General features: G+C 42.8%; 1 protein-coding gene across 1 annotated transcript; it reads left to right on the top strand.

Annotated features, from left to right (window-relative positions):
• Positions 1-219: 219 nt before the first annotated feature.
• rnasekb (ribonuclease, RNase K b) lies at positions 220-4,720 on the top strand. Its single transcript, XM_034114064.1, has 3 exons — positions 220-462; positions 1,846-1,928; positions 4,203-4,720. The coding sequence occupies exons 1-3, from the start codon at positions 385-387 to the stop codon at positions 4,345-4,347; spliced, it is 306 nt and encodes a 101-aa protein (XP_033969955.1). The 5' UTR covers positions 220-384; the 3' UTR covers positions 4,348-4,720.
• Positions 4,721-12,896: the final 8,176 nt, after the last annotated feature.

The raw sequence follows: 12,896 nt of genomic DNA, 5'->3' as shown, positions 1-12,896 counted from the left end.
ATGACGAATCTTTTTTTCCCTTTTATTATTCAAGAAAATATATAAACGTCATATATTTTGTATACACACAAAACAATTCAGGGATAGACAAATAAAGTATTATAAAATTACATAAAATAAAAATACAGTTTCACATTTCAACAATCTGGACATTTCATTGGTCAGTCTCAACGGAAAAGGCGGGATGTAACGAACAGGCCGTTTTGATTGGTCGTTACGCTGGTTGACGAGTGAAGCCGAGTTTCAACGAGTGAACCCGAGTGATGCGGATCAGCTGACCGTGAGCCTCTGTCGTCCTTCCATGGATAATTTCTGCTCAGTTTTGTGAATAAAACACATATAAATCCGCTTCTGGTTGATCGGTTGGACCCTGAAAAAGCAGGCATGCCGTCGCTTCTGTTCTGCGGGCCGAAGATGGCTGCGTGCGGGATCGTGATCAGCATCTGGGGGGTCATCATGCTGGTGAGAACCGGGGAGGGGGACGGCTACTTCCTGGAGCTATGTGGGGTTTATAGTGAAATGAATGTCAAATCTTTTCAGTGGTGAATTTGTATTCTTCATAATGTGTGTTCACCTTCATGATATCCTAAAAATATTTTAAAAACAGCAAGAATTCGGTTGCAAAGTCGATGCATTTCCATATTCTCCAGTTGATAGACGGCGCCCATTTAGGCCAAGTTACCATAGACATGAAGGTAAATAAGATGTAATGTAATATTATAACAATATTAATGAACACCATTCTGATCAGTGCAGTTGTGTCTGTGTAATTAACGTTATGGAGCTGGCTAATGTCTGGTTTTCCGTTTAAATGAATGGTGAGGTGACAGAGGATTAACCAGGAATGTGTCAGTGTGGTGTCAGAAGGTAATTTAAACACAGAGGCATTTACAATATTTATTATTAATATACACTAATGAAATCCTTATAATACACTAGCTGGTGACAGGATTATTCATATATAATATTAAAGTATGTAGTTGTTTTCTAACTGACACATATATGAACAGTACACACTAACAGTAATATATAATAATGTTGTGTATCATTATTTAACACAGAGATGTACCATCGCAATGCAACAATACTCCAGTAAATAAACAGATGCAAATATGATCAATATTCAGAATATAAAGAGGAACTAAAGAGGCAAAATAAATGTGACTTAAATGAATCATGTGACTTTTATTTTTGACGTCATGTGATGTTTGAGAACAGGAAGTCAGTGTTTCCATAAATGGAGCATGAGGGAAAATGATCCACATGTGTTAGAGACAGTCACGTTATAATAAAGGTACAAATGTTTTTATAAAAGCCTCAGATAAAAAGGTGGGTTTTCAGGCAGGATTTGAAGGTTGAGAGTGAGTCCATATTGCGGATGTCTTGTGGGAGAGAGCTCCAGAGAAGGGGGTCAGAGTGGCTGAAGGCTCGTGACCCCATGGTGGTCCGGCGGGCAGAAGGTACAGTGAGCTGGAAGGCAGCGAAGGATCGGAGAGCACGAGAGGGAGTGTAGGTGTGAAGGAGTTCAGAGAGATATGGAGGTGAGGCAGGAGTGTGAAGGGCCTCGAAGGTGAGGAGCCACATGTTGAAGTGGATGCGGTATTTAATGGGGAGCCAGTGGCGTTGTTGAAGAACCGGGGTGATGTGATCAGTGGAAGGAGTTCTGCTAACGATACGGGCGGCTGAGTTTTGGACCAGTTGGAGCTTACGCAGGAGTTTACTTTCGCATTAGGGCTGCTTGTAATTCATGACAACATTAAGTAATCATTGAAACCCTTACTTTGTCTAAATAAATACCTAAATATGAATTAATTCACCTAAATGGGGATATGGTTTCTCTTGCAGGGGATGCTGGGAATCTTCTTCAGCACCAAGTCGGCGATCCTGATCGAAGACGTGCCGTTCACCGAGGAGGACATCCGCAACGAGTGAGTCGCTATGAACTCTGGGAGTCTGAGTTTTTACTCTCGTCTGGTTTAATACTGCAGATAAACCCAAAGTAGACTCACATTTAATCCCAACATAAACTACGAGTGTGAAGCAGAGTCACCTCCGTCATGGTCTCTGATTGGCTGAAACACCAAACAGATCATTGCAGCATTACCCATAATCCCCTCTGTTTCAGCCCTGTTTCCAAAGTGCTGATTCTCTGTCTGTTACTTTAGATGAAAATAAGGAGCCCCTCCCCACGCCCCTCTGAGAGATATTTGGTTAAAAAGAACTCAATGGTGCTCTAGGAGGAGATTCAGGTGATAAAGTGGGGGGGGGTTACCTTGGTTGCTGATTGGCTAATGGTTACACAAGACAAAACATCGTTATGACATCATAAAGTGGCCAAAATCTGATCAGCTCATTTTCAGACAGGTTTTTATATAAATGGATCAAAAAGAGAGAGAATCTTTGTTCCTGAAACTTTCAGAGTCTCTTTGCACAGAGGGGACACATGTTGATGTAGAAGAGACATGAAGAAGAGGGGACACATGTTGATGTAGAAGAGACATGAAGAAGAGGGGACACATGTTGATGTAGAAGAGACATGAAGAAGAGGGGACACATGTTGATGTAGAAGAGACATGAAGAAGAGGGGACACATGTTGATGAAGAAGAGACATGAAGAAGAGGGGACACATGTTGATGTAGAAGAGACATGAAGAAGAGGGGACACATGTTGATGTAGAAGAGACATGAAGAAGAGGGGACACATGTTGATGTAGAAGAGACATGAAGAAGAGGGGACACATGTTGATGTAGAAGAGACATGAAGAAGAGGGGACACATGTTGATGTAGAAGAGACATGAAGAAGAGGGGACACATGTTGATGTAGAAGAGACATGAAGAAGAGGGGACACATGTTGATGTAGAAGAGACATGAAGAAGAGGGGACACATGTTGATGTAGAAGAGACATGAAGAAGAGGGGACCCATGTTGATGTAGAAGAGACATGAAGAAGAGGGGACACATGTTGATGTAGAAGAGACATGAAGAAGTGGATTTTGCATAATAGGTCCCCTGTAATGCAAAATCATGGTCTGGCTCTAACTCTCAATGTGTGGTGTCGTTAATTTTTCTTTTATATTCAACACATGTCCCCCTTTTGGACTCACATGTCCCCTCCTGGACCCTCAATGTCTGTGTGAATCTTTCCATATCAAATACTTCCTGTACTCCCAGCCGTTGCTGCTTCGTGGGCGGAGGTCTGGTTTTCTGAATGGAGTTTGGTTGATTTGTGCTAAGCTAACATTTAGCTGCTGCATCAACTGACTGAGGAATACATACGTTAACACCTTAGACTGTAAATATATATATATAGGTTTATACACAGATATTGAGTAAGAAAAAGGGTGATAAACGCTGTGAGAATGGGTCTGCAGAGAGAATTTCGCCGCGATCCCAACTGTCTGTTATCAGCCTGCAGCCAGGGAGGAGAAATCAGCTGAACAACAAAAGTATATATACATGTTTATATAGAAAATAAAATAAATCACAGGGCTAGTTGTCAGTCAACTTACTATTAAATATGTCGAGGTGGAACTGAGAAAGCCCTTTCAATTTCTGTGAAATGAGAACAATAATGCCCTGATTTTGTATTTTTAAAAAACAGATCAGTGTTCGGCAACTGTGTGTTACAGGTCTATTTACAAGAATCTGCCTCTCTTCTTTTAGGTTTGTACAGCATAAACACCGCACACAGATGTGTGTGTGAGGAAGTCCGTGGATTGGTCAATTTGGACCAATCAGCGGGGGCTTAACGTAACGGCTCCGCGGACGTAACGTAACGGCTCCACGGATTGGTCCATTTCGTTCCGGGTACGGCTTGACATCATGCCGTACCCGGAACGAAATGGAAGAATCAAATGGACAATGACGTATCTCCAACGAGGCGTTTTGGGGAGGTATTTTCTGTGTTAGAGTTTTACTCGCTACAGGGTGTACTTTGAGGGGTTGTGACTCTGCACACCGTTTACATGCATAAAAACCTTCATAACACACAAGGGGACGGGTAATAACCGGAAAAGCATGACATGGGCCCTTTAACATTTTTTGAGCACAGATCAAAATAAATGGAGGTTTATTGAGAATATGACGTAAATTGATATTTTAGTTTTCTTCTTTATTTACAGGAGCTGCCAGATACATATCTTAACACAGTTTAATATCATTGTATGTTATTAACATGTATTGAATCCTCTCTGTGTGCAGTAAGAATCCCCCGGGGAACATCTACGGCCTCTACACTCAGGTCGGGATCAACTGCTTCATCGCGGCTGGGATCTACGTGGCGGTCGGCGCCGTGTCGCTCTGCCAAGTCCGCCTCAACAAGCGCCAGGAGTACATGGTCACATAGATGACACTCACACAGCCAATCAGCAGCCGGCTCGCTAAGATCTGAGCGAGCTGATTGGTTAACGAAGTGAAGAGTTATTTATTTTAAATGTTTGTAGATGTTGTTGTTTGAGACATTCCTGTGAGCGTCACTCGTGATGCATGACACATTTAAATATAAAATAAAGCAAATGAGGAATTAAATCTAATTATTATATTATTGACTAAACAGTTTTATCATTTTGTATATTTTCCATCTTGTTTATTTTCAGTTTTGTTGTTGTTTACAGAGAAGGTGTAAGTGTGTTGATGCTCCTGCAGATCAAGCGTGTTTAATGTGAAGAAATGATGGTTGTGGATTATCCTGCAATAAAGTGTGTGTACAAAATAAATAACACTGGTCTGTCGTGAACTCACCTTAAACATAGGGAGAGGACTCTTTAAAGTAGAGGCACTACATACTGATATACACCTGAACATCATCAGGAGAGGACTCTTTAAAGTAGAGACACTACATACTGATATACACCTGAACATCAGCAGGAGAGGACTCTTTAAAGTAGAGACACTACATACTGATATACACCTGAACACCAGCGGGAGAGGACTCTTTAAAGTAGAGACACTACATACTGATATACACCTGAACATCAGCAGGAGAGGACTCTTTAAAGTAGAGACACTACATACTGATATACACCTGAACATCAGCAGGAGAGGACTCTTTAAAGTAGAGACACTACATACTGATATACACCTGAATATCAGCAGGAGAGGACTCTTTAAAGTAGAGACACTACATACTGATATACACCTGAACATCAGCGGGTGAGGACTCTTTAAAGTAGAGACACTACATACTGATATACACCTGAACATCAGTGGGAGAGGACTCTTTAAAGTAGAGACACTACATACTGATATACACCTGAACATCAGCAGGAGAGGACTCTTTAAAGTAGAGACACTACATACTGATAAATAGTTTTTTTGCACGCTTTGAGAGCAGCCAGGCTGTGGAGGTACAGATGGACCAGGAGCTACACTGCCCTTTTGTTTTAAACAGGGCAGATGTGTGTAAATCCTTTAAAAGGGTTAACCCACACAAGGCTCCTGGACCTGATGGCATCCCTGGCCGTGTTCTCAGGGTGTGTGCAGTTCAGCTGGCAGAGGTGTTCACAGACATCTTCAACAGGTCCCTGCTGCAGTCTGTAGTCCCCACATGTCTTAAACACTCCACCATCATTCCTGTCCCCAAAAAGACAATCATCACCTGCCCCAACGACTACCGCCCAGTAGCACTCACCTCCATCATAATGAAGTGCTTTGAGCGGTTAGTCAAATCATTCATCACCTCCTCCCTCCCTGAATCTCTGGACCCCCTGCAGTTTGCCTACAGAGCAAACAGGTCCACAGACGACGCCATAGCCCTCACCCTCCACACTGCCCTCTCACACCTGGACCCGAAGAACAGGAACACATATGTGAGAATGCTGTTCATTGACTACAGTTCAGCATTCAACACCATTGTGCCCTCCAAGCTGGCCATCAAGCTCAGAGACCTCGGGCTCAACAGCGCCCTCTGCGACTGGATCCTGAACTTCCTGACGGGCAGACCCCAGGCAGTGCGGGTGGGAAATATCACATCCTCCACCCTGATTCTCAACACCGGTGCCCCTCAAGGCTGCGTGCTCAGCCCTCTCCTCTACTCCCTGTTCACCCACGACTGCGTGGCCACACACAGCTCCAACACCATCGTGAAGTTTGCTGATGACACGACCGTCATCGGCCAGATCACAGACGATGACGAGACGGCGTACAGAGAGGAGGTCGAAAACCTGACATCTTGGTGCCAGGAGAACAACCTCCATCTCAACATCAGCAAAACAAAGGAGCTGATTGTGGATTACAGGAAGCAGCAGGGAGAGGGACACGCCCCCATCGCCATCAATGGGACTACGGTGGAGAGAGTCAAAAGCTTCAGGTTCCTTGGGGTCCACATCACTGAGGACCTGACATGGTCTCTTCACACCACCACCATCACCAAGAAAGCTCGACAGCGGCTCTTCTTCCTCCGCAGGCTGAGGAGGTTCAAAATGGATTCCAGGATACTCTGCAACTTCTACAGGTGCACGATAGAGAGTATCCTCACTGGCAGCATGACGGCCTGGTACGGCAGCTGCACCGACCTCGATCGTAAGGCTTTACAGAGGGTGGTGAAAACTGCACAGCACATCACCAGGACGGAGCTGCCATCCATGGAGGACCTTTACTCCCAGCGGCTCAGGAAGAAATCACTACGGATTATCAAAGACCCCCATCACCCCAGCCACAAACTGTTCTTTCTGTTGCCGTCTGGCAGACGTTACCGCAGCATCCGGGCAAGGACAAGAAGATTCGGAGACAGTTTCTTCCCGCGGGCAGTGAGACTGTTAAACAATTGAACTGTTGAAACAACATCAAACATTCAACTGCTACTCAGTAGTATGTATCTAATACCTAATATATATCATTCCAATAACTTGTATATAGACTCATACTGCACTATTCCACATCATAACTTTATTTCATTTTTATAACTATTATTATTTTTGTATTGCTCATGCTCTTATTGTTATTATGTTATGTTATTATGTTGCATTGTTGGAGAAGCCTGTGACATAAGATTTTCAACTGCATAATTACTCTGTAGCTATGTCAGATTGACAATAAAGAACCTTGAACTTGAGAGGGAGAGAGAGAGAGGGAAAGAGATGCCTCGTTTATTTCCCCTGTGTTATTATCAGAAGTTACTGTAAACTGTTGAATAATGTAGTTCATCTACTTTTAGTAGTTTGTTTAAATGTTTTAATTATGTTGTTTTTGTTTGTAGAAGTGCATCATTCCTTGATTTATTGTAAAATGAATCTGAACTTTTTGATCTGTTATGATGATAAACTGAAGCAATTTCTAAATTAACCCAATTAAGTGAGTTTTAAATCGTCCTACTTAATTTATAAAGAAATTATGAAGAGGAACAAATTAAATGATTTGAAAATGATATCTATGTAGGTGCTGACGCTGTTGGAGGTTCTAGTGTTAACAGACATTTAAATTAAATATGTGTAATGGCAAATGCCATATATGATTTTCTTACCTGGAATTCTGCCTTTTTTACTTGAGTCCTAGCTATATTGTCTGCAGTTCTGGGGTTAATATGAATCTAATATGATTGTCATCGGTCTAAATTAGATTTCAAATGATTAACTGTGTATGTAATGAAGATCATAGTGTGGGTTAAATCCATTTTCATAACCACTGTCTTTTAACTGATTTAAATGCGGAAACTGGGCTTATTCATCAACATTTCGTATGACTTGACTTGACTTGCTTGACCTGAGCAATGACTTGACTTGACTTGACTTGCTTGACTCTCACCACAGTGACTTGGGACTTGCTTGATACTTGTAGGTCAAGACTTGAGACTTGCTCATGACTTGCACATGTAGGACTTACTCCCACCTCTGGAGACACTACATACTGATATACACCTGAACATCAGCAGGAGAGGACTCTTTAAAGTAGAGACACTACATACTGATATACACCTGAACACCAGCGGGAGAGGACTCTTTAAAGTAGAGACACTACATACTGATATACACCTGAACATCAGCAGGAGAGGACTCTTTAAAGTAGAGACACTACATACTGATATACACCTGAACATCAGTGGGAGAGGACTCTTTAAAGTAGAGACACTACATACTGATATACACCTGAACATCAGTGGGAGAGGACTCTTTAAAGTAGAGACACTACATACTGATATACACCTGAACATCAGCAGGAGAGGACTCTTTAAAGTAGAGACACTACATACTGATATACACCTGAACACCAGCGGGAGAGGACTCTTTAAAGTAGAGACACTACATACTGATATACACCTGAACATCAGCAGGAGAGGACTCTTTAAAGTAGAGACACTACATACTGATATACACCTGAACATCAGCAGGAGAGGACTCTTTAAAGTAGAGACACTACATACTGATATACACCTGAACATCAGCAGGAGAGGACTCTTTAAAGTAGAGACACTATATACTGATATACACCTGAACATCAGCAGGAGAGGACTCTTTAAAGTAGAGACACTACATACTGATATACACCTGAACATCACCAGGAGAGGACTCTTTAAAGTAGAGACACTACATACTGATATACAGCTGAACATCAGCAGGAGAGGACTCTTTAAAGTAGAGACACTACATACTGATATACACCTGAACATCAGCAGCAGAGGACTCTTTAAAGTAGAGACACTACATACTGATATACACCTGAACATCAGCAGGAGAGGACTCTTTAAAGTAGAGACACTACATACTGATATACACCTGAACATCAGCAGGAGAGGACTCTTTAAAGTAGAGACACTACATACTGATATACACCTGAACATCAGCAGGAGAGGACTCTTTAAAGTAGAGACACTACATACTGATATACACCTGAACATCAGCAGGAGAGGACTCTTTAAAGTAGAGACACTACATACTGATATACACCTGAACATCAGCAGGAGGACTCTTTAAAGTAGAGACACTACATACTGATATACACCTGAACATCAGCAGGAGAGGACTCTTTAAAGTAGAGACACTACACACTGATATACACCTGAACATCAGCAGGAGAGGACTCTTTAAAGTAGAGACACTACATACTGATATACACCTGAACATCACCAGGAGAGGACTCTTTAAAGTAGAGACTCTACATACTGATATACACCTGAACATCAGCAGGAGAGGACTCTTTAAAATAGAGACACTAGTACATACTGATATACACCTGAACATCAGCAGGAGAGGACTCTTTAAAGTAGAGACACTACATACTGATATACAGCTGAACATCAGCAGGAGAGGACTCTTTAAAGTAGAGACACTAGATACTGATATACACCTGAACATCAGCAGCAGAGGACTCTTTAAAGTAGAGACACTAGATACTGATATACACCTGAACATCAGCAGGAGAGGACTCTTTAAAGTAGAGACACTACATACTGATATACACCTGAACATCAGCAGCAGAGGACTCTTTAAAGTAGAGACACTAGATACTGATATACACCTGAACATCAGCAGGAGAGGACTCTTTAAAGTAGAGACACTACATACTGATATACACCTGAACATCAGCAGGAGAGGACTCTTTAAAGTAGAGACACTACATACTGATATACACCTGAACATCAGCAGGAGAGGACTCTTTAAAGTAGAGACACTACATACTGATATACACCTGAACATCAGCAGGAGAGGACTCTTTAAAGTAGAGACACTACATACTGATATACACCTGAACATCAGCAGGAGAGGACTCTTTAAAGTAGAGACACTACATACTGATATACACCTGAACATCACCAGGAGAGGACTCTTTAAAGTAGAGACTCTACATACTCTGCTCACCACCTACACTTCACACCTCTCCTCCACCACCCAGCCTGGCTTCTGCACCCCCCCTCTGCTCACATTGCCGCTGACCCCCCCCCCCCCCTCTGCTCATCTTGCCTCAGACCCCCCCCCCCTCTAGCCCCCCTTCCATCAAGCCCCCCCCCCCCCGCTTCACTGTGAGCACAGGACAGGTCCAGAGTCAGATGGAAAAACTCCACCAAGGCAAGGCTGCTGGCCCTGATGGTATCAGCCCCAGGGTCCTGAGGACCTGTGCACGCCAGCTGGCTCCTGTTCTCCAGTATATATTCAACCTGAGCCTGCACTTGGAGACCATCCCGGTGCTGTGGAAGACATCATGCGTTGTTCCGGTCCCTAAAAAGACAACTCCTTCTGGGCTCAATGACTATCGCCCTGTAGCACTCACATCTCATGTGATGAAGGTGCTTGAGAGACTGGTCTTGGCCCATCTCAGACCGCAGGTGAGATCATTCCTTGACCCTCTGCAATTTGCCTACCAGCCTCACCTGGGGGTGGACGATGCCATTATTTACCTGCTGCAGCGTGCTCACTCATACCTGAATGGATCGGGTTGCACTGTGAGAATCACCTTTTTTGATTTCTCCAGTGCATTCAACACGATCCAGCCTCGGCTACTGAGTGACAAGCTGCAGGCTATGAGGGTAAACTCGTCCACCATCTCCTGGATTACCAACTACCTCACGGACAGACCACAGTACGTCCGGCTGGGCAGTGTGCTGTCTGATGTGGTGGTTGGTAGTATTGGAGCCCCACAGGGGACTGTGCTGTCTCCTTTCCTGTTCACCTTATACACCTCTGACTTTCTATACAACTCAGAGTCATGCCACCTGCAGAAGTTTTCGGATGACTCTGCAGTGGTAGGGTGTATAAGGGATGGACGGGAGGAGGAGTACAGAGCGCTGGTGGGTGATTTTGTTGAGTGGACTGGAAGAAATCATCTGCTTTTGAATGTGGCCAAGACCAGAGAGATGGTCATTGATTTCAGGAGGAAGAGGACATCTCCTCCTCTGCCCCTGTGCATTCTGGGAGAGGATGTGGCAGTTGTGGAGGTCTACAAGTACCTGGGAGTGCACTTAGACAATGGGCTGAACTGGAGGATCAACACTGACGCTGTGTACAAGAAGGGGATGAGCAGACTCTATTTTCTGAGGAAGCTGAGATCCTTCAACGTATGCAGTAAGATGCTGGAGATCTTCTATCAGTCTGTTGTGGCTAGTGCACTCTTCTTTGCTGCGGTCTGCTGGGGGGGCAGCATCAGAGCCGGTGACACCTGCAGGATCAATAAACTGATCAGGAAAGCTGGGTCAGTCATCGGCATCAAGCTGGAACCCTTTGAAGCTGTGGTGGAGAGGAGGACACTGAACAGGCTGTTGTCCATCATGGATAACCCCACCCATCCTCTCCACCTGCAGCTGGACAGTCAACGGAGCTCCTTCTCCAACAGACTGCTGCAGCTCCCCTGTCTCAAGGACAGATACTGGAAAACATTCCTGCCCACTGCAATAACACTGTACAACAAATCACCTCTGGCTGGAAGAGAACTCTCTGCTCCATAGTTTCTCTAGAAATAAAACCACCTTGTACATTTTACTCACACATAATCTGTTTCATATTTAATACTCCATAATTCCATATATTTTGAATATATATATATTTGTATATTTGTATATATATATATATATATATATATAATATCTGTATGTATATTTTCTATTTTGTATTTTGACATGTATATTTTATATTTTATTTTATATTTTATTTTATTTTATTTTATTTCTATTCTTGTATATTTTGTTTTATTGTAAAATGCCTTTTATGCTGCTGTAACAAAAACAATTTCCCAATTTGGGATCAATAAAGTACGATCTATCTATCTATCTATCTATACTGATATACACCTGAACATCAGCAGGAGAGGACTCTTTAAAGTAGAGACACTACATACTGATATACACCTGAACATCACCAGGAGAGGACTCTTTAAAGTAGAGACACTACATACTGATATACACCTGAACATCAGCAGGAGGACTCTTTAAAGTAGAGACACTACATACTGATATACAGCTGAACATCAGCAGGAGAGGATTCTTTAAAGTAGAGACACTAGTACATACTGATATACACCTGAACATCAGCAGGAGAGGACTCTTTAAAGTAGAGACACTACATACTGATATACACCTGAACATCAGCAGGAGAGGACTCTTTAAAGTAGAGACACTACATACTGATATACACCTGAACATCAGCAGGAGGACTCTTTAAAGTAGAGACACTACATACTGATATACAGCTGAACATCAGCAGGAGAGGACTCTTTAAAGTAGAGACACTAGTACATACTGATATACACCTGAACATCAGCAGGAGAGGACTCTTTAAAGTAGAGACACTACATACTGATATACACCTGAACATCAGCAGGAGAGGACTCTTTAAAGTAGAGACACTACATACTGATATACACCTGAACATCAGCAGGAGAGGACTCTTTAAAGTAGAGACACTACATACTGATATACACCTGAACATCAGCAGGAGAGGACTCTTTAAAGTAGAGACACTACATACTGATATACACCTGAACATCAGCAGGAGAGGACTCTTTAAAGTAGAGACACTACATACTGATATACACCTGAACATCACCAGGAGAGGACTCTTTAAAGTAGAGACTCTACATACTGATATACACCTGAACATCAGCAGGAGAGGACTCTTTAAAGTAGAGACACTACATACTGATATACACCTGAACATCAGCAGGATAGGACTCTTTAAAGTAGAGACACTACATACTGATATACACCTGAACATCAGCAGGAGGACTCTTTAAAGTAGAGACACTACATACTGATATACAGCTGAACATCAGCAGGAGAGGACTCTTTAAAGTAGAGACACTAGTACATACTGATATACACCTGAACATCAGCAGGAGAGGACTCTTTAAAGTAGAGACACTACATACTGATATACACCTGAACATCCGCAGGAGAGGATGTAATGTGACACCAGTTTCCTCTCAGGTAAACACCCACAGACCCGCCCATCTAGACTGTGATTGGTTTCAGGT

This window comes from Trematomus bernacchii, unplaced genomic scaffold (assembly GCF_902827165.1).
Source record: "Trematomus bernacchii unplaced genomic scaffold, fTreBer1.1, whole genome shotgun sequence".
NCBI classification, from domain to species: domain Eukaryota; kingdom Metazoa; phylum Chordata; class Actinopteri; order Perciformes; family Nototheniidae; genus Trematomus; species Trematomus bernacchii.
Note: the sequence above shows the minus strand (reverse complement) of the source record. Positions and strands in the feature narration are given on the sequence as shown.